Source organism: Triticum dicoccoides, chromosome 2A (assembly GCF_002162155.2).
Source record: "Triticum dicoccoides isolate Atlit2015 ecotype Zavitan chromosome 2A, WEW_v2.0, whole genome shotgun sequence".
NCBI classification, from domain to species: Eukaryota; Viridiplantae; Streptophyta; class Magnoliopsida; order Poales; family Poaceae; genus Triticum; species Triticum dicoccoides.
The window spans coordinates 37,583,901-37,607,431 of record NC_041382.1 but is presented as its reverse complement, the minus strand read 5'-3'; the positions used below and the strand labels follow the sequence as shown (position 1 = coordinate 37,607,431).

The window sequence follows — 23,531 nt, the reverse complement described above, 5'->3', positions numbered from 1 at the left end:
TAGCCGCCGCCGCGGCGCGCCCAGCCGGCCGAACCCTCCGCTGCCCCGCCTCCGGTACAGGACCCCAGCAGCGCCTCCCCCCATCAAGCAGCCGCTCCCACCAGCGGTGCCCCCCTCCCTGGAGCAGGCGCTCCTGCCCAGCAACGCTGCCGCCCGGAGCTACGCCGGCGACCAGTCCGTAGGCAGGTAGCCACCACTCCTTCGTCCTTCCTCCCTCTTCCCTCATCCCCCCTCCCTCCTTCCTCTTGCATCCTCTGTTCAATTTTTTGCTTGCTGCGTGATTTTTTCAGAGCATGCTCAAGTTTACATGTGAAAGGATTGTGCTTGATAGGTGTTTGTGATAATGCCTCTAAGGGAGGGGGGCATCGCGTCATTAGTCTCTGTATCAGAGTCTTTTTTTCCTAGCCGTGTTGTCACCGAAAAATGCAATAAATTCTCATGGTTCGAAACCTTTGATACTTGGCTTCTCCAAATAAGAAATTTATGCATGCAATAATTGGTTTACCTTAGTTTGCAGAAATATGAAATTAAGCCTTACTTAGTAACAATGTTTCAAGAAGATCAATTTGGAAGCTCTGCTTCACAGGATGCCTTCAGACACTTGCACATATCTTTCTAACTCATGCATTATTTCATCTATTAGACACTTCAAAGTGATGGCTATTTCCTTTACCTTAGAGGAAAAACAAAATAATATCTTCTACTTTGCCTAGAGGAAATATAATTTCATGGACTACTTGTTATATCAAATTTTTAGCTAAGTTTTGTCTCCCTGCGAAAATTGGGCAAATTCCTTCTCAAAATCACATGTTTTAACTAGGAAGAACCTGAGACACTATGGCATCAACACTTGTAAGAAAAGAAATAGCAGGAGAATGAAGATTATATTAAAAATGGTATTAATAGTGGTAAACAAGCATATAATCCCTCCCAGGTAGTAACAATAACTTTATGCATGAGAGTGAAAGAAGAAGCATAGGCGATCAGGTTCGATCACGGTTGGAGAAAAATTGAGGCGTTTGTTGGCTCCAAGACAGTGATACAGGTATATACATGTGCTATGCTTACTTGATCATACAGAAGATTTTCATATAAGAGTTACGTTTCAAGTTGCTGAACCTTTTCATATAAGTTTGCTTCCAAGGAGTTGTTCTCTGTCTGGTCCAATTCTGAAGAAATAAAAAGTGAATAGTTTGTTTGTTCCCTGTGTGGTCACTCTATTTTTTGAGTACTGACATTAGTTATGTTTGTTAGCAGCAAGATATTTAAATGAAGCTTGTTCTTTTTCAACTGTTCAACTGATGCCATGAAACTGAATATAGTAGTTGAAAACCCTGTTTTTCTTCCTGATCGTGAAAATTTGAAGTCATGTTTGTGTTTTGGTTTTGTTGGTTGACAATTATGTTTAGTTTTTCATTTCATGGGTGCTGTAAAATGTGCAGGTGGTGAGTTGAGGCTCAGCATACAGCTTGTTTGGACTAATCAAGAGGACGAGGTATGTTGCTTGCCCAAGCTAAGTGACATGTACGCGCCAAGTTTTCTGTTATATAATTACCTGTTAGTGCTTAGTTAAACTGCATGATACGGCCATAGCAGATGGATGGTACTAGGTGTTGTTTTGTTTCTTGCCAATGTATTCAGAGAGCAGATGTGCCACTGCAGATTTCTTTTCTTGAAGGCAGCTCACATAAGTTGAGCTACAAGTGAACAACTTGCTGCTATTAGATCTGGAATGGAAGCTCACATAAGTTGAGCTGATTTTTGTCCATATGAAAGCAGAGGACCATATGGTCTGTGGCCTTTTCATCCATATGAAAGTAGAGGCACATTGTGGTGCTAGTTTGCTGGGTTTTGTCTCCGACCATCGTGTCGTGATGAATTTGCAGGTACCCCGAGAGGCCCTTGAGTTTGCCGGAATGTCGATTAACTTCAGTTCCGGCAAATTCGGGTACTCCATATGTCCTATTTTCAGCAAAGGTCATGCTGAAATTTTCCGTGAATTTTAGCATGACTTTGCTAAAAATAGGACATATGGGGTACTTGCGATAATGCATGGGCCGAGGTATCTTAGTACTTAATTAAGTAGGATCAACTGCCCCTTTATTCTTCGTGCATTAAACCATAGGTGGCAATAGAGCCAAGTGATTAGGCCCAACTTAGAATTCTCCTTAGCATCGATAAACCCTAGATGATAAACCCAACATAGGTGGCAATAGAGCCAAGTGATTAGTGTCTAGTGATTAGGCCCAACCTAGGGTGCCTTGGCGTCGATAAACCCTAAATGATGAAAACTTAACTTGGCTGCCCCGGATGCCTCGGTGTCGATGAGAACCTAAATGATGTACGCTTAGGCTTTTAGGGTGCCTCGGCGTCGACAAACCCTAAATGATGAAAGCTTAGGCTTTTAGGGTGCCTCGGTGTCGACAAACCCTAAATGATGAGACCATGATCTTGTTCCTTGACAATAACCAACTTTTTGACCAAACTTTTTTCCTATTTAGAGCGAAACATGGCCCACAACGATGAGGCCGGTGGTTCGAGCGGCAAGCAATTCTGGGAGCTGTCCCAGGAGATGGAGGAACAACCTCACCGCTATGGGGACGCCGCGGAAGACACCGATCCTGATTACACAACCCCTAGTGGCGTCGGGGATGACACCACTGATGGTGCCGCCGAGGATGCCACTGATGATGGCGGCGCACACACAGATGGCAGCCAACCAAAGAAGCAAAGGAAGGACCGGCGCCCGAATGCGCTCCGCACCCTCAAGGAGGAATTCACTCAAGTGGACTCCGACGGGAATCCAACGGAGCCCAAACATATAGTCAAGGGGTACTCGCTTCTGCTCGGGTGCATTCTCCGGAGCACCGTCTCGATCAACACCGAGAACCTTAGGCATAAGGACCGAGGGAATTTGCGCAACCTCCTCTTCACGAAGCTGCACGAACGATACAAGTTCCCCACCAAATTTGAAAACACACGCCTCTCAGGGAATAAAGTGAACAGTGCCGCCCTCACGAAGATGAGCACGGCCCTGTCTACTTGGAAAAGCGCGGTGAAGAGAATGATTGATAAAGGTGATAGTTATGAGAAGACCAAGGCAAAATATCCTTTGATGAGCGAAGATGAGTACAATGAGTTCAAGATCAAGTGCGAGAGCAGTGCAACCTCCGAATCAAGTCAGTGGGGGAAAGAAATGCGGGAGTTGAACTTAAGGGAACACAAACTCGGTCCCGGCGGTTACAGAGTGGCGGAGCCTATATGGGACAAGGAGGACGCGGAGCGTGCCGAGCAAGGCCTACCGCCCCGCTTTGAGAAATACAGCGGTGACAAGCAGACCAGGAACTATGTCAGGGCCCGGTACAAGGAGGACCCGATAACAAAGGAGCTTACCACGGATCCGAAGACCAGGGCACTTGATCTTCTTCTGGTAAGGAATACACCCCCGCGTAATTAGCTCCATATGGTTGCACTCTAATTAATCCCCAATATTTCTAAATGGTTCACGTTCCTTTCGCAGGACACTGAAAGCAGTAGCGCGGGGTCGTCTAAGAGCTCCCCTTTCGACACCCCTTTAAATAGGGCGTTGAACGTAATGAAAAACAAGGATAAGCTCACTAAGCCGACATCAGCTGGTCGTGTGGCCGGCAAAGGCTTGTCCACAAAATGGGGGTCATACTATACCGCTGGTGTGCGGAAGGAGAAAAAGACCAGCTCGGAAAGCCAGACGCGCGAGGTTGAAGAACTCAAGGCACAAGTGGCGCGGATTCCGGAGCTTATCCAAGAGCAAGTGCAACAACAACTTGGAACGACGCTCAACGCCATGGTGCCTACGTTGATTTATGGGCTGACGACGTGGATTGCGGGCGGCCAACAGGGGCCTCCCCCGGTTCCCAGCTTCACGGCCAGCAACTCGCACAGCGTGCAGGCGGCGCCATTGGTGTCTCCGGCGGCGCCATTGGTGTCTCCGGCGGCGGCGCCATTGGTGTCTCCGGCGGAGGCGGTATTCATGTCTCCGGCGCCGGCACGGGCATTGGAGCTTAATGCACACGGGTGTACGCCGGCCGGCACCTCGCCAGCAAGCGCCCCCTCCGTCAGTTGCACGCCCGCCATTGGCGGTGCCTCGACATTAGCCGAGCTCGACGGCATCACAGTAACTAAGCCTCTTGGTCGATGACTTCATCTCCTTGCCTTTGCCTGGGCATCCCTGACGCCCTGTACATGTTTTCGCAGGGCACCGCCGATGTTCCTTGCACTCTTCTGCACTTCGTGGGCGCCGAGTTGGTCGATGTCGCCAAGGGCAGAATCGTTCAACCGGGCAACCCCATGTTCCACGGTAATCCGATGCCACCCACAATGTATAGGGTTGAAGTGGTTCGGGTGCTGCCAGGCTGCGACGAGCTGTTACCTCCGATTCGACCCGCTGGGGCCGACGAAGAAGATGAGGTGACCCTCAGCACCTGCGTAAACTGGCCCCTTCTTTGGCCGAAGAGCCAGATTCGTTTGGGGGCGGGGGACACCACCCCACAGACAAGACCGCCAGTCGTGCCGGCGCCAAGCCATGGCAAGAACGCCGCAACGCTACCGGACCTGTCGGACATCCCTATGGCACAGGATCCGGACAGCCCTATGGCACAGGATCCGGACGGCGACGACAACGACGACGGTACATTTACCAAAGTTGATAAGTACTTTGCCGAACATGGGTACGCTGACGAGTTCTGCGGGCCTCTTTCTCAAGAACCCAACCAAGAAGACCGCGATCTAGCTGGTACGGCCGAGAAATCCAATTGCAACAGGCGTCGTCTGGCGTTCAGTTCTTAGGACACGCCTCCAGCTCCCGCCTTCACCGAGCCTCAGATAGCTGAGGTGCGAAATATTATCAGCCCCAACACGCTCAAGAAGGCGGTCTGTGAGCAGAACTCGGTCCCATTACAGGAAATCAAGAAGAAGGGACGGAAACGAAAGACTAACAAGGGCACCGGTGCGAGCTAGCCGGCACCGAGTTCGATCCGTGCTCAGGACGGGCCACCTTCACCTAAGGATATCTCAAGGAGGGTGCATGTGGCGGGTAGGGCGATGCTACCCCCAAATATGCTGAATGCTGCAACCGGTGCTATGCGGAGTCTGCACGACAGTGTTCTTTCTTTGGAGAAGCGGCGTCTCAGAGAGAAGGATGTGGCATACCCGATTTTCATGGCCAAGGTGCCAGAGGGCAAGGGCTTTGTGGATGGCGACATCGAGGGTACGATCGTCCTGCGGTTTGATGACATCTTTGCTATGTTTAACCTTCATCCGCTGCACTACACCTTCGTTTGGCTGTTTTCGCTGAGTATGGAGATGCGGATCATTAGAGACAAGACCCCGGACATCGTGATAGTCGACCCCTTCTACATGCGTGCCAAGCAATTCAGCAGCGCTGGGGACCGCCAAGTTGCGAGTTCACACCTCGAAGGCGTCATTCTGGCAAACCCAGATAAGGATAACTTCCTTGTGGCTTACTTTCCCGAGTAAGTCATCCCTTAACCGCCCCGTAACATATGATTTCTTAGATTTTGATCGTTCTTTTTTTTCTAATATTCCGTGTTCTGTGCAGTGACACATATTGCACACTCATCCTCTTAAGCCCGAAATATTCCATGGCCACGTATTTAGACCCGAACCGTAACTCCAAGATAGACTACACAAATGTCAAGAAAGTTCTTGATGATGTTCTCCCCGCCTATGCCAAATCTGGAGGCACCTTCACCAGGGAAGTTCGTAAGTACGGCAAGCACATGTTCTCACACAATATGAAGTTCTGCTGCGTCAAGCAGCCGTCTGGTGGTCAGAAGGATGCCTACTACGCCCTCCATCACATGCGGGCGATCGTAAGGGACCATCATCAACTTCTGCTACCAGATAATCTCAAAGATTGGGCCGCGAACTTGTTGGCAGTCCAGGACGCGGACCTCAGACAAGAATTCTTTCACATCCAGTCGGAGTTTGCGGACATCATCCATCAAGATGTCCTTCATACCTCGGGGCAGTTCTTCCTCAGATATCAACCGTCCAATAGTGAGATAGATGAAATGCTACAAATGCAGGGTGACAACGACCGCGATTTCATGACCATCACGACAGACGGTGGCTTCATCCACGTTCCTGTCCGATGAGTCGAGTCGAAAGTAGTGATGTGTAGTTCTGAAACATTGATTGGCTCATGTTGTAATTATACTTTAATGAATTCATATGTCTCTTTGGTTTGGACAGTCATTCAACTTAGATGTAATCGATGCTATTTATTAGTAGGACCATGAATCGTGCTATTAATGTCTTGCTTTTCTCTTCCGATCCTTTTGTTGCATACTTACATATTGCTTATGTAATGTCTGTTGTTTGGCTTGTGCATAGAGATACCGTCGTATGTCGTGTACAAGGGTAAGGTTCCCGGAGTCTACGACGACTGGGAGAAGTGTCGGAGACAGGTTCACCGTTTCAGCGGTAATAGTTACAAAGGATACACCACTAGGGCGGAGGCCGAATCTAGATACGCCCGCTATCTAGCGGGAGAGAGGAGGGAGCGTTGAAGGGACCGGATGAAGACCAGTTTGATCGCGATGATGCTCATCGTGATGACCACAACTCTCTTCTATGTGATGGTAGTTTAGATGATCGATATCGACTTGTAATGTGAAGACAAACTCGATACTCGCGGTCTTGAGACTTGTAATGTTTTATCTTTGTTCGGTCTTTTGAATTCGGAGACTAATATGATGAATTGTATTCGGAGACTAATCTTCTATTGCATTCAATGAATCTGATGTTGTTGTGTGCTGCTGTCTATATTCTGTCTAATAATATATTTTATATTCTGTCTAATAATATATTTTGTAACCTGCGCAAAAATCAGAAAAGGAAAAAAAACAAATATTCATACTAATGGCGCATCACCACCAGGTGCGCCATTAGTATGCCAAAGGATACTAATGGCGCATCAACAGAGAATGCGCCATTAGTATGACAAAGTCATGCTTACGTATGGCCCCCCAGGAGGCACACTAATGGCGCATGTTGTTACATACTAATGGCGCACTAGTTGGTGCGCCATTAGTATACCAGATACTAATGGCGCATCTGTGGTGCGCCATTAGTAAGATATACTAGTGGCGTGCTACTAATGGCGCACTGGTAATGCGCCATTAGTAGGCAAAACCAGTGCGACATTAGTAGGCCTTTTCCTAGTAGTGCAATGGCCTATGTACGAAGGCCTTTTGTGAACTTCACTTTTCTCCATGACTCTGTTGCCTAACAGAGCGTATTTTTCGTTCTGTATGATTTCTGTATGTACGAACATTGATTGTGGAGCATGCATGTGTAAATTCTAGCACTGACTACACATATACAACACATGTGTGATATTTATTATATACAACAAGCGAACTATTGTCTTGCTATTAATTCTCGGAAAAGCTTCATTTTTTGGCACTGCAATGGATATGTCTCACAACTGGTGAGTGGAAGAATTTAGTATTTGAAATTAGGATCCCCTAATTTGTTGTTACAAACTTCAGTTTCTTTACTTATCAATACAAGAAATAGTTTCTTTTCCATGTCATTACCATCATCTCCATCGGTTTTTGCTAGTAGAAATGGATGAAACATATTCTTGTTAGAGGCCCTTACTAAAAACCTTTTTTCATCTACAATTTTGGATAATTGGTATCTAACTGAACTAGATGGCAACAACATTCAAAAGTAACCTGCCCAAGAACAAACATCGGGCACAGGTGGGTTATGTTAAGTAACCAACCCTCCAGAGGTTGCAATTCATCCATCGCCTCAATAGAAATTGGAAGGTGCAATAGAGTGGCCTGGTCAGGAGTTTCTCCAAAATCTTTGACAGAAACTTTTTCATCCGGGAAAACGAAACGAGCCTTGCCAAATGATGCCGAAGGGGCCAAGAAGATCGCTCAATCTGCTAGGCATCAAACAACAATCAAACTGAGTCGCCCGTATACGACTTTGCGGCGACCTGTGTTTTTGGTAAACAGTCGCCCGGGTCTGGTCACTGCGACCCCTTTTTGTGAGGGGGCACCCCTTCTCCCGATTGAAGAGTTGCCTTGTACTAATCGCTAAGCTTCAAATATCGCTCCACCAAGACTACAACAAACATGAATAGCAGTGACCGGCCAAATAGTATCATCATTAATGCATGAGTGGCCCGTGAGTGCCTCGGGGTCAGTAATGACGTCTTCATCACTGATCGGCTGGCCCGTCAGTGATACCTATCAAGAGGACTAGAGAAATAGGTATATCAATGATTGTCCACTGCCTAGGTACATCAAGTACTCCGCACTACATGACACAGATTACACAGGTAATACACAAGAAGCACATATAAACATTGCATTTTCATACGACATCGCATACACAAATAAATGTACATCTCGTCCAATCCAATACAATTCTATTCGCATATATAACAGATATGTCATCTAACGTTGACTTAAACTAAAGATACAAAGATTTAGAACCTCTTGGGAATGATATCCTCTTTTGAGCACTACCGAAGAGAATAGTATCGAGTCTGTCATATCTTGGGAATGATATCCATTCTCCGATAAGCACTCAAGAGTCCAAATATGGCCCTCATCTTAGATTCGAGGAAAGGCAATGACTTTATATTAAACATGTAATACACATATTTGTTTATAAGGATGTAATGTGTAATAAGGAATTGCAAGATAACACATTGACAACTTACGAATGGTGCATCATGGATGAGAGTACAGTAGGCTCAGTCATTGTGATTGTAGGCCTCCCATCATTTATGGTACCCTATTGCGATCTTCTTTTGTGTAGCTCAACTAAAATGACTCGTCGTCTATCTACTTCACCTTGCTCCTCATCCATAGACAAAGTATGTGCAGGTTGGATCAGATTCTGTGGCGATCTTATTTTGTGCAATTCAACTAAAATGCGTATCTGATTCGAAAGAATACTTGTTATCTAGCTTAAACAGGGTCAAGACCAGAACTAAAGACAAGTATGTAGGTAGTCTTGATCAATGGAGTGAGTCCATGATCATCTGGGGATCTACTACATATATATTGGTATAGTGCTATAGAAATGTATTCCCGTTCCTAAAAGTAATGTTGAATGAACGATTCAAACATACCAAAGGTCACTCAGATGAATGTAGAAAAATAATGAAAACAAAGTGACATATCATGGTCTCAGAAAGCAGAATGGACCTTATCAACATGCACAAAATGTATGACTACCTTCAATGCATAAGTTAAGGGGTATAGGTTACTCGTCAACTTTTGCTTTGAACAGTTGCCAAACATTAATATGAGAAGTAGATGGGAACTATAGACAAGTGTAACTCTTTTCAAGTTATATGTTGCAAGGAAAAATTGCTCTTAAATCTTTCGGTACATGGGAACTACTCTCAAAATGCTCTTAAATAAGTAGGATATATATGTGTATGTTTGTGTCTTGCGCACGTGTGTGTGTGTGTGTTTGTGTGTGTGTGTGTGTGTGCCCGTGCGTGTTTGTGTGTGTGTTTGTGTGTGCGTGTGTGTTTTCTAACATATTCAACTAAATTTTCACATATAACATGCATTAAATATAATTACATACATCACAAAATTGTAACACAATAACATTGCAAGGAAGAAAAAAAACTATAAGGCTCTACTACAATTGTAACGAAATGATCCATGACATGCATAGCTTATTTGAAACTGTAACATTACTATAAGGGAATGGAGCTCACTGCTATAGCCACCACTGAGACCCAAGACCGAGGAGCGGGAGACGCGGCGGGCAACATGGCAAATGGCGGGGCAGAGCAACCCCGGCACCACCTGAACTATGCCGGCCGACACAGATAACCGGATGGAGGAAGGGGAGGATAAATCAAAGGCCAGCGGGCTTCAAGACCATATGGTCAGACATGAGACGTCTACACAGACGGGTCTGATATAACGGTTGTGCAGTGATTACAATCGGTCCAACTGGACCATCAGGACAACTTATCACTGACGTGTCAAAATTAGACCAGTCCGTGATAATCATCGAGCCGAAGCCGACAAATTTTGTTATCCATGGCGAGTGACGAGTGGTCGGTCAGTTATAAAGCTTATCACTGTCGCGTGGTCAATGAACGGCAGTGTTGTTTGGATCTGTAGTAGTGCAGAAAGAGCCACAAATTCTATGAGTAATGACTCCATTTTAGTAAGAACTCCATATCAAAGACACCAATGGGACATAAGCTTTGTTATATAATTTGCTCAAGTGTTTTGTAAGCAAAGCTTGGTTCTGAATCTGGTGCTTAATGATACCCGTACCGCCATTCCCCGTCGGTCTACATACCAGATGGCATACCGACAATGACTTCTTTGGGCTATCAGCATTGCCACACCAGAGAGATTGCTGGTCAATTCTCATTATATCATGGGGTCTAGAGACTACAAAGATAGTATATTGGCCTAGATGAAATGGCATACCTCAAAAGTTGCAATATGGCATCTTGTGAGAGAAGAAAAGAGCTAGCTACCAATCTCCTTTCCATTATATCAACCAACGACATTAAGTCCGGGATCTTGATGTTGGAAATATGCCCTAGAGGCAATAATAAATTAGTTACTATTATATTTCCTTGTTCATGATAATCGTTTATTATCCATGCTAGAATTGTATTGATAGGAAACTCAGATACACGTGTGGATACATAGACAACACCATGTCCCTAGTAAGCCTCTAGTTGACTAGCTCGTTGATCAATAGATGGTTACGGTTTCCTGACCATGGACATTGGATGTCGTTGATGACGGGATCACATCATTAGGAGAATGATGTGATGGACAAGACCCAATCCTAAGCCTAGCACAAGATCGTGTAGTTCGTATGCTAAAGCTTTTCTAATGTCAAGCATCATTTCCTTAGACCATGAGATTGTGCAACTCCCGGATACCGTAGGAATGCTTTGGGTGTACCAAACGTCACAACATAACTGGGTGGCTATAAAGCTGCACTGTGGGTATCTCCGAAAGTGTCTGTTGGGTTGGCACGAATCGAGACTGGGATTTGTCACTCCGTGTAACGCAGAGGTATCTCTAGGCCCACTCGGTAGGACATCATCATAGTGTGCACAATGTGACCAAGGAGTACGGGATGATGTGTTACGGAACGAGTAAAGAGACTTGCCGGTAACGAGATTGAACAAGGTATCGGGATACCGACGATCGAATCACGGGCAAGTATCGTACCGATAGACAAAGGGAATTGTATACGGGATTGATTGAATCCTTGACATCGTGGTTCATCCGATGAGATCATCATGGAGCATGTGGGAGCCAACATGGGTATCCAGATCCCGCTGTTGGTTATTGACCGGAGAGTTGTCTCGGTCATGTCTGCATGGTTCCCGAACCCGTAGGGTCTACACACTTAAGGTTCGATGACGCTAGGGTTATTAGGAAGACTTGTATGTGATTACCGAATGTTGTTTGGAGTCCCGGATAAGATCCCGGATGTCACGAGGAGTTCCGGAATGGTTCGGAGGTAAATATTTATATATGGAAAGTTCTTGTTTGGGTTCCAGGAAAAGTTCGGTTTTTTTCCGGTATTGTACCGGGAAGGTTCCGGAGGATTCCGGAGGGGTCCGGAGGTCCGAAAAATGTTCCACCACGTCCAATACAGCAGCATGGGCTGTAGGGGGCTCCATAGCCTTAATGGGCCAGGGGCACCAGCCCCCCCCCAAGGCCCATGCGTATGGGAGAGGGGAAACCCTAAGGGGGAGGGCCTCCACTTGACTTGGGAGGCACTCCTCCCCCCTTGGCCGCCGCCCCCAACCCTAGATGGGATCTAGGGGGGCCGGCCCCCTCTCTCCCCACCTATAAATAGTGGAGGGGTGGGAGGGCGGCCACACCCTTGCACCTGGCACAGCCCCTCCCCTCCAATACATCTCCTCCTCCGCGTGAGCTTGGCGAAGCCCTGCCGGAGAACTGCCACTCCATCACCACCACGCCATCGTGCTGCTGTTGGACTCTCTTCCTCAACCTCTCCCTCCTCCTTGCTGGATCAAGGCGCGGGAGACGTCTCCGTTCCGTACGTGTGTTGAACGCGGAGGTGCCGTCCATTCGGCGCTAGGATCATCGGTGATTTGGATCACGACGAGTACGACTCCATCAACCCTGTTCTCTTGAACGCTTCCGCTTAGCGATCTTCAAGGGTATGAAGATGCACTCCCTCTCTCTCGTTCTAGTATCTCCTAGATTGATCTTGGTGACACGTAGGAAAATTTTGAATTATTGCTACGTTCCCCAACAGTGGCATCATGAGCTAGGTCTATGCGTAGATTCTATGAACGAGTAGAACACAAAGCAATTGTGGGCGATGATTTGTTCAATTTGCTTGCCGTTACTAGTCTTATCTTGATTCGACGGCATTGTGGGATGAAGCGGCCCGGACTGACCTTACACGTACACTTACGTGAGACTGGTTCCATTGACTGACATGCACTTGATGTATAAGGTGGCTGGCGGGTGTCTGTCTCTCCCACTTTAGTCGGATCGGATTCGATGAAAAGGGTCCTTATGAAGGGTAAATAGCAATTGGCATATCACTGTTGTGGTTTTGCGTAGGTAAGAAACGTTTTTGCTAGGAACCCATAGCAGCCACGTAAAATATGCAACAACAATTAGAGGACGTCTAACTTGTTTTTGCAGGGTATGCTATGTGATGTGATATGGCCAAAAGGATGTGATGAATGATATATGTGATGTATGAGATTGATCATGTTCTTGTAATAGGAATCATGACTTGCATGTCGATGAGTATGACAACCGGCAGGAGCCATAGGAGTTGTCTTAATTTATTTATGACCTGCGTGTCAATGAAAACGCCATGAAATTACTTTACTTTATTGCTAACCGTTAGCCATAGTAGTAGAAGTAATAGTTGGTGAGGCAACTTCATGAAGACACGATGATGGAGATCATGATGGTGGAGATCATGGTGTCATGCCGGTGACGATGGTGTTCATGCCGCGCCTCGAAGATGGAGATCAAAGGCGCAAGATGATATTGGCCATATCATGTCACTTTATGATTTGCATGTGATGTTTGTCATGTTTACATCTTATTTGCTTAGAACGACGGTAGCTTAAATAAGATGACCCCTCATTAAAATATCAAGGATTGTGTTCCCCCTAACTGTGCACCGTTGCTAAGGTCCGTTGTTCCGAAGCACCACGTGATGATCGGGTGTGATAGGTTCTAACGTTCGCATACAACGGGTGTAAGCCAGATTTACACACGCAATACACTTAGGTTAACTTGACGAGCCTAGCATGTACAGACATGGCCTCGGAACACGGAAGACCGAAAGGTCGAACATGAGTCATATAGTGGATACTATCAACATGAAGATGTTCACCGATGATGACTAGTCCGTCTCACGTGATGATCGGACACGGCCTAGTTGACTCGGATCATGTATCACTTAGATGACTAGAGGGATGTCTATCTAAGTGGGAGTTCATTGAATAATTTGATTATATGAACTTAATTATCATGAATATAGTCAAAAGGTCTTTGCAAATTATGTCGTAGCTCACGCTTTGGTTCTACTGTTTTAGATATGTTCCTAGAGAAAATTTAGTTGAGAGTTGACGGTAGCAATTATGCGGACTAGGTCCATGAACTGAGGATTGTCCTCATTGCTCCACCGAAGGGCTATGTCCTTAATGCACCGCTCAGTGTGTTGAACCTCGAGCATCGTCTGTAGATGTTGGGAAACATCTGACATACACGTTTTGATGACTACGTGATAGTTCAGTGTGTAATACTAACGGTTTAGAATTGTGGCACCAAAGACGTTTTTTGAAACATCGCAGAACATATGAGATGTTCCAAAGACTGAAATTGGGATTTCAGACTAGTGCCCACGTCAAGAGGTATGATACCTCTGACAAGTTTCTTAAGCCTGCAAACTAAGGGAGTAAAGCTCAATCGTTGAGCATGTGCTCAGATTGTCTGAGTACTACAGTCGCTTGAATCGGGTGGGAGTTAATCTTCCAGATGAGATAGTGATAGTTCTTCATAGTCACTGCCACCAAGCTATTAGAGCTTAGTGATGAACTATAACATATCAGGGATAGACATGATGATCCTTGAGCAATTCGCGATGTTTGACACCGTGAAAGTAGAAATCAAGTAGGAGCATCAATTGTTGATGGTTAGTAAAACCACTAGTTTCAAGAAGGGCAAGGGAAAGAAGGGATACTTCATGAGACGGCAAATCAGTTACTGCTCTAGTGAAGAAACCCAAGGTTGAACCAAACCCGAGACTAAGTGATTCTATAATGAGGAGAACGGTCACTGAAGCAGAACTACCCTAGATACTTGGTAGATGAGAAGGCTGGCAAGGTCGACAGAAGTATTTTGAATATACATTATATTATTGTGTACTTTACTAGTACTCCTAGTAGCACCAGGGTAATAAATACCGGTTCGGTTGCTAAGTGTTAGTAACTCGAAATAAAAGGCTACGGAGACTAGCTAAAGGTGAGATGACGATATGTTGGAAGTGTTTCCAAGGTTGATGTGATCAAACATCGCACGCTCCCCCTACCATCGAGATTGGTGTTAAACCTAAATAATTGTTATTTGGTGTTTGTGTTGAGCATGGACATGATTGGATTATGTTTATCGCCATACGGTTATTCATTTAAGGAGAATAATGGTTACTCTGTTTACTTGAATAATACCTTCAATGGTCTTGCACCTAAAATAAATGGTTTATTGAATCTCGATCATAGTGATACACATGTTTGTGCCAAAAGATATAAGATAGTAATGATAGTACCACGTACTTGTGGCACTGCCATTTGAGTCATGTTGGTATAAAATGCATGAAGAAGCTCCATGTTGATGGATCTTTGGACTCACTCGTTTTTGAAAAGATTGAGACATGCGAACCATGTCTATTGGTAGATATGCATGAAGAAACTCCATACAGATGGATCGTTTGGACTCACTTGATTTTGAATCACTTGAGACATGCAAATCATACCACATGGGCAAGATGACTGAAAGGCCTCATTTTCAGTAAGATGGAACAAGAAAGAAACTTGTTGGAAGTAATACATTTTGGTGTGTGCAGTCCAATGAGTGCTGAGGCACGCGATGGATATCGTTATGTTCTTACTTCACAAATGATTTGAGTAGATGCTAAGTATATTTACTTGATGAAACACAAGTCTGAATTATTGAAAGGTTCAAGTAATTTCAGAGTGAAGTTGAAGACCGTCGTGACAAGATGATGAAATGTCTATGATATGATCATAGAGATGAATATCTGAGTTATGAGTTTGGCACATAATTAAGACATTGTGGAAATTGTTTCACAACTAATACCACCTGGAACACCATAGTGTGATGGTGTGTCCGAACATCGTAACTGCACCCTATTGGATATGGTGCATACCATGATGTCTCTTATCAAATTACCACTATCATTTATGGGTTAGGCATTAGAGACAACCACATTCACTTTAAATAGGGCACCACACAATTCCGTTGAGACGACACCGTATGAACTATGGTTTAGAAAAACCTAAGCTGCCGTTTCTTGAAAGTTTGGGGCTGCGACGCTTATTTGAAAAGGTTTCAGGCTGATAAGCTCGAACCCAAAGCGGATACATGCATCTTCATAGAATACCCAAAAATAGTTGGGTGTACCTCCTATTTCAGATCCGGAAGCAAGAGTGATTGTTTCTAGAAACGGGTCCTTTCTCGAGGAAAAGTTTCTCTCGAAAGAAGTGAGTGGCAGGATGGTGGAGACTTGATGAGGTTATTGAACCGTCACTTCAACTAGTGTGTAGCAGGGCACAGGAAGTTGTTCCTGTGGCACCTACACCAATTGAAGTGGAAGCTTATGATAGTAATCATGAAACTTCGGATCAAGTCAATACCAAACCTCATAGGTCGACAAGGATGTGTACTACTTCAGAGTGGTACGTAATCCTGTCTTGGAAGTCATGTTGCTAGACAACAATGAACCTACGAGCTATGAAGAAGCGATGGTGGGCCCGGATTCCGACGAATGGCTCGAGGCCATAAAATCCGAGAAAGGATCCATGTATAAAACAAAGTATATACTTTGAAGGAACTACTTGATGGTCGTAAATCTGTTGGGTGCAGACGGATTTTAAAAGGAAGACAGACAATGATGGTAAGTGTCACCATCAAGAAAGCTTGACTTGTCGTTAAGATGTTTTCCCGACAAGTTTAAGGAGTTGACTACGATGAGACTTTCTCACTCGTAGCGATGCTAAGAGTCTGTTGGAATTATGATAGCAGTTACTGCATTATTTATGAAATATTGCAGATAGGATGTCAAAACATTGTTTCCTCGACGTTTTCTTGAGGAAAGGTTGTATGTGATACATCCAGAAGGTTTTGTCAATCCTGAAAGATGCTAACAAGTATGCAAAGCTCCAGCAACCCTTCTAAGGACTGGAGTAAGCATCTCGGAGTTGGAATGTACACTTTGATGAGATGATCAAAGATTTTGGGTTTATACAAAGTTTATGAGAAACTTGTATTTCCAAAGAAGTGAGTGGGAGCACTATAGAATTTCTGATGAGTATATGTTGTTGATCAGAAATGATGTAGAGTTTCTGGAAAGCACATAGGGATATTTGAAAAGTGTTTTTCAATGGAAAACCTGGATTAAGCTACTTGAACATTGAGCATCAAGATCTATAAGGATAGATCAAAATCGCTTAATGGTACTTTCAAACGAACACATACCATGACAAAATTTTGAAGGAGTTCAAAAATAGATCGGCAAAGAAGGAGTTCTTGGCTGTGTTATAAGGTATGAGTATTGAGTAAAACTCAAGACCTGACCATGGCAGAATAGAGAGAAAGGACGAAGGTCGTCCCCTATGCTTTAGACGTAGGCTCTAAAGTATGCTATGTTGTGTACCGCACCTGAAGTGTGCCAAGCCATGAGTCAGTCAAGGGGCACAAGTGTGATCTAGGAATGGATCACAGGACAACGGTCAAGGTTATCCTTAGTAACTAGTGGACTAAGGAATTTTCTCGATTATGGAGGTGGTAAAAGAGTTCATCGTAAAGGGTTACGCCGATGCAATCTTTGACACTAATCTGGATGATTCTGAGTAGTAAACCGGATTTGTATAGTAGAACAATTATTTGGAATAGCTCCAAATAGAGCGTGGTAGCTGCATTTACAAGATGACATAGAGATTTGTAAAGCACACACGGATCTGAAAGGTTCAGACCTGTTGACTATAACATCTCTCACAAGCATAACATGATCAAACTCAGAACTCATTGAGTGTTGATCACATGGTAATGTGAACTAGATTATTGACTCTAGTAAACTCCTTGGGTGTTAGTCACATGGGGATGTGACCTTGAGTGTTAATCACATAGCGATGTGAACTGGATTATTGACTCTAGTGCAAGTGGGAGACTGTTGGAAATATGCCCTAGAGGCAATAATAAATTAGTTATTATTATATTTCCTTGTTCATGATAATCGTTTATTATCCATGCTAGAATTTTATTGATAGGAAACTCAGATACATGTGTGGATACATAGACAACACCATGTCCCTAGTAAGCCTCTATTTGACTAGCTCGTTGATCAATAGATGGTTACGGTTTCTTGACCATGGACATTGGATGTCGTTGATGACGGGATCACATCATTAGGAGAATGATGTGATGGACAAGACCCAATCCTAAGCCTAGCACAAGATTGTGTAGTTCGTATGCTAAAACTTTTCTAATGTCAAGTATCATTTCCTTAGACCATGAGATTGTGCAACTCCCGGATACCGTAGGAATGCTTTGGGTGTACCAAACGTCACAACGTAACTGGGTGGCTATAAAGGTGCACTGCGGGTATCTCCGAAAGTGTCTGTTGGGTTGGCACGAATCAAGACTGGATTTGTCACTTCGTGTAACGGAGAGGTATCTCTGGGCCCACTCGGTAGGACATCATCATAATGTGCACAATGTGACCAAGGAGTTGATCACGGGATGATGTGTTACGGAATGAGTAAAGAGACTTGCCGGTAACGAGATTGAACAAGGTATCGGGATACCGACGATCGAATCTCGAGCAAGTATCGTACTGATAGACAAAGGGAATTGTATACGGGATTGATTGAATCCTTGACATCGTGGTTCATCTGATGAGATCATCGTGGAGCATGTGGGAGCCAACATGGGTATCCAGATCCCGCTATTGGTTATTGACTGGAGAGTTATCTCGGTCATGTCTGCATGGTTCCCGAACCCGTAGGGTCTACGCACTTAAGGTTCGACGATGCTAGGGTTATTAGGAAGACTTGTATGTGATTACTGAATGTTGTTCGGAGTCCCGGATGAGATCCCGGATGTCACGAGGAGTTCTGGAATGGTCCGGAGGTAAAGATTTATATATGGAAAGTTGTTGTTCGGGTTCCAGGAAAAGTTCGGTTTTTTTCTGGTATTGTACCGGGAAGCTTCCGAAAGGTTCCGGAGGATTCCGGAGGGGTCCGGAGGTCCGAAAAACGTTCCACCATGTCCAATACAGCAGCATGGGCTGTAGGGGGGCTCCCTAGCCTTAATGGGCCAGGGGCACCAGCCCCCCCCCCCAAGGCCCATGCGCATGGGAGAGGGGAAACCCTAAGGGGGAGGGCCTCCACTTGACTTGGGAGGCACTCCTCCCCCCCTTGGCCGCCGCCCCCAACCCTAGATGGGATCTAGGGGGGCCGGCCCCCTCTCTCCCCACCTATAAATAGTGGAGGGATGGGAGGGCGGCCACACCCTTGCACCTGGCACAGCCCCTCCCCTCCAATACATTTCCTCCTCCGTGTGAGCTTGGCGAAGCCCTGCCGGAGAACTGCCACTCCATCACCACCACGCCGTCGTGCTGCTGTTGGACTCTCTTCCTCAACCTCTCCCTCCTCCTTGCTGGATCAAGGCGCGGGAGACGTCTCCGTTCCGTACGTGTGTTGAACGCGGAGGTGCCGTCCGTTCGGCGCTAGGATCATCGGTGATTTGGATCACGACGAGTACGAGTCCATAAACCCCGTTCTCTTGAACGCTTCCGCTTAGCGATCTTCAAGGGTATGAAGATGCACTCCCTCTCTCTCGTTGCTAGTATCTCCTAGATTGATCTTGGTGACACGTAGGAAAATTTTGAATTATTGCTACGTTCCCCAACACTTGGGCCTATAGTGTACCCTGGGTAAACGAAGGTAAGTGAAAGGCATCTTACCCAATTGACACTCAATCAAATTGGCCAAATGAGAAGCTACATCATCAATCAAATTGATAAGCAACATGGAGAACGAAAATTCACTTTCAAACGAGTGGATTTAGCAACAAAAAAAACTTGTAACATTTATTTCTGGGCCGGAAGTTGAGAATCAATATCCGGCATAACCAACAACATATCACCAGCATACTGCGCAATTGGATAGTCCGGATCATGAGATGGGGTTGGAAAATACAGCTCCCCACAAAGATACATGTCATCGAGAACAGATTGAAATAAATCTGCTGGCAAGACAAATAGAAGTGTCAATTAACAGTGGTACTGAATCCCATGTTTGCATTGTACTGCTTAATGGGGCACACCATTCAAAAGGATGGAAGGTATTCGAGAGGATAAGATCTCCTTGATCCAAGCTCCCCATTTCTCATCAAACCTTTAAACTCTAAAAATTTGCAGGATAGCGTCGTGTTCCATAGTGTCAAACACTTTCTCAAAATCCACCAATGCCATGATATTTGCCTTTTGACTTTATATTTCGTTAGAAATTCAGTTCTGGCCAATCGGAGGACGACATGCGTCATTTTTTTCCAGAAAATTCCTAAAACCTCCCAAATTTTGAGAAAAAAAATCAACCATAGCTTCAAATTTTATGAAACTCTTGGCATATTGGTCATCATGAAGCCTCGGATGCAGAGGCAAATGCATGGATGGACACAATACCTCGTCAGGCGAAGATATCACCGCGATCGACACACCGATGACCGAACGTTCACACCGATCGACACACCGATCACTGATCAAAGACATACATCCCCCACAAAAAAGGCTGGAGTATAAATTAATAAACCACTCGTACTTATGATCGTCTCTTAAGAGAACTGCTTGTTGGTGGCGAAGGTCTGGCCGAAGCCCCAGCCGGCGGGCGCGGCGTTGGGGAAGGTGAGCGTCTGGCCGTCGGTGCTGGTGACCTGGAACGAGAGGCTCTGGCCGGTGAGCAGCGCGTTGGACTGCCAGTTGACCCCCCAATTCCTGGACATGGGCATCCACCCGGTCCTGGACCCCTTGATGGACACGGACCGGATGGAGCCCACGCCGCCGACGTTGCTGACGAGCACGAGCTCGAAGTAGTCGTGGCCGTTGACTGTGAACCTGACGCCGCCCTTCTTGGCGCAGGGCACGCGCTGGTAGAGCACCGGCACGATGCCGCCGCGGTAGACGCCGATGTTGAGCCATGCCGGCTCGGCCATGTCGAAGTGCTGCCGCGGCGGGTTGCACCAGCCGCCGTCGTCGTTGGGCAGCGCGTAGTTGGGCGGGCAGAGGTTGGTGGCCGTGATGGTCACCGACGCGCCGCGGATGCAGAACCGCGGGTCCGCCGCGTAGTCGCACCTGATCCGGTAGCACTGCCCGCAGGAGGCGCCGTCGTTGAACAGCGCCGTGCTCAGCGCCGCCGTGTTCGTGCCGTACCCCGTCGAGTACAGGTTCCCGTACCCGCATGCCCCGCCTGCACGCATCGCAATCGCATCATCAGCTTCTTTCTGTGTGTTCATCACGATCGAATGAAGTTAACTACACTTGCGCACGTACCCATGGTTCCCGAGGCGTCGCTGCCGCCGTAGAAGGTGGCGAAGGCCCTGCTGACGCCGGACGCCGAGAAGCCGGAGGCCGTGCTCCAGAGCAGGCACGTCGCGACCGCGAACAACACGAAGAGCCGAAGAGACGATCCAGCTGACGTCCCCATGTTACAGAGATCAATGAAGCTCGTGGTATCGCTAGTGGCCGGACATGACAGGCAGATCTAGGAGTTTAAGTAGCCATGCCTTGCACTGCACTGGGACCTGCTGGGGGATGGAAGCCCGGAGGAAGCTCCGCTGGCGCGTTGCGACGGGCCGTGCCCGTGCATGCATGTGGGCGTGCATGCACAGATGCGGGTGGAGTGCGTGCTCTTTCGGGAGCCGGGGTGACGGGGACACGAGCTGGAGCGGTGGCGGTGCTGGCGAGCGGCATTATTGGTCCAGGCCGACGCATGGAGGCTCGTGGGAGATTCTATCGGGAGAGCTCTGGCCATGTTCCCGGGTCAATAAACTGTTGGGCGCCTCTGACGTGTGTCGGGTCGAGGCTGGATAGATGCATGCGGCGTTTAATTTCGATCTGTCGGCGCCACTCCCCCGCGTAGATCCGGGCTTCGTGTCTTGCCCTGTGCTGCACAGTCAAATTCGGCGCTTCTTTTGGCCGTGGGTACACATGGGGAAACTGTTTCCTTGGATTTTCATAGGGCCGGTTTTCTTTTTCGGGTGAGAAACAAACAAGATGCCCAGGAATTAATATAGTCCGGGTTCACTGAGTTCAAGATCAAATCTGAAGAAATGATGGAGCCTTGTTTGGATGTCCGTATTGAAGGGCTCCGTATCGGGAAAGATCCAACATCCGATGAAAAAACGCCACCTTTCCCTCGTCTCGCTCTTGAAAACAATCGAGGGGCCGCACCTGCCGCCGCCGGTTACTAGGCCTCCTCCTCCCCTCCCGTCGTCGGGCAAAGCCTAGTAGGTGTTGGCAACGGTGGGGTCCTCTCTCTCTCCCTGGTGCGGTGGAGTTTGGTGCTGGCCGGCGGCCCTGCGTGGAGGCATGGGGCTGGACCAGGGCGGCTCGGCGGCGCCTCGGTTTCCTTGGCGGCGGAGTGTGCTTGGGACGAAGGCGAGGGGCTGCCAAATCCGTGTGAAGTGGCTCCTCTCGACGCCATTTCGCAAGCAACACGGGCTGTGGTAGCGCGGGCTAGCCGTCTCCGGTGGCTGTGGGCGCTTGTGGGGATCCAGTGTGGTGGTGCGCATTGGTGTGGCATGGCTGACGGTGGAGGCCGTGGTGTCGGGCTGTCGAGGGCGTGGGCGGTGCGGGTCTGTGGGGGGCGGTGTCGTTCTTTGGCAATCGTGCCTCGCAGGCGATGCTGAGTGGTGGTAGCGGTCTCTCATCTCCTCGGTCTATGCCGATGGCATGGCGGTGACCGGGGGCTCGCAGTAGGGTGGATCTGTTCGGGACCCGAGGTGAGTCAGAGTTGCAGTTCCGGGTAGGTGAGATTGGGCTCGATTCGTGTGGTTTTCGTGGGTTGTGAGGTCTCTCCCGCCATAGGAACGGTGGATGTCGGTGGTGGTCGGGACATAGTTCATTATCAGGTTGTGTGACGTCAAGGGCCATGGACATGGCGTCGTGCGAGGGTGCTTGGCGACGGCCATTGGGAGTCAAGGAGTTGTGCCTGATAACTGATACGTCTCCGTCGTATCTACTTTTCCAAACATTTTTGCCCTTGTTTTGGACTCTAACTTGTATGATTTGAATGGAACTAACCCGGACTGGCGCTGTTTTCAACAGAATTGCCATGGTGTTGTTTTATGTGCAGAAAACAAATATTCTCGGAATGACCTGAAACTCCATGGAACATCTTAGAAAAAACAATAAAAAAATCCTCGCCAAAGATGAAGACCAAGGGGCCCACACCCTTCTCACGAGGGTGGGGGCGCCCCCCCCCTAGGGCGCGCCCCCCTACCTCGTGGGCCCCCTAGAAACCCTCCGACGCCAACTCCAACTCTATATATTTGCTTTCGGAGAGAAAAAACTAGGAGAGAAGAAATCATCGCGTTTTACGATACGGAGCCGCCGCCAAGCCCTAAAACCTCTCGGGAGGGCTGATCTGGAGTTTGTTCGGGGCTCCGGTGTAACACCCCGGATGTAACTTTCCCTATTTGTACTCCAACTCTTGCCGTTTCTGGCATTAAGTTATATTTATTTCTCGGGTTCGGGTTTTTGTCTCCGTGTGTTTTTGTCTTGTCATGCATCTCATATCATGTCATCATGTGCATTGCATTTGCATACGTGTGCATCTCATGCATTCGAGCATTTTCTCCGTTGTCCGTTTTGCATTCCGGCGCTTCGTTCTCCTCCGGTGGCCATTTCTAGCTTTCTTTCGTGTGTGGGGATTAAACATTTCCGGATTGGACCGAGACTTGCCAAGCGGCCTTGGTTTACTACCGGTAGACCGCCTGTCAAGTTTCGTGCCATTTGGACTTCGTTTGATACTCCAACGGTTAACCGAGGGACCGAAAAGGCCTCATGTGTGTTGCAGCCCAACACCCCTCCAATTTGTCCCAAAACCCACCAAACTCTGCTCCATGTCCTAGAGCGTTCGATCACGATCGCGTGGCCGAAAACCGCACCTCATTTGGACTCTCCTAGCTCCACTTATGCCT

At 47.0% G+C, this 23,531-nt stretch overlaps 1 protein-coding gene across 1 annotated transcript; it reads right to left on the bottom strand.

Moving 5' to 3' along the window:
• Positions 1 to 19,941: 19,941 nt before the first annotated feature.
• On the bottom strand, positions 19,942 to 21,068 carry LOC119353010 (expansin-A1-like). The gene is made up of 2 exons (XM_037619589.1): positions 20,881 to 21,068; positions 19,942 to 20,797 (listed from the first exon to the last, which is right to left on the bottom strand). Exons 1-2 carry the CDS (start codon positions 21,032 to 21,034, stop codon positions 20,166 to 20,168), a joined length of 786 nt encoding a protein of 261 aa, XP_037475486.1. The 5' UTR covers positions 21,035 to 21,068; the 3' UTR covers positions 19,942 to 20,165.
• Between the last annotated feature and the right edge of the window lie 2,463 nt (positions 21,069 to 23,531).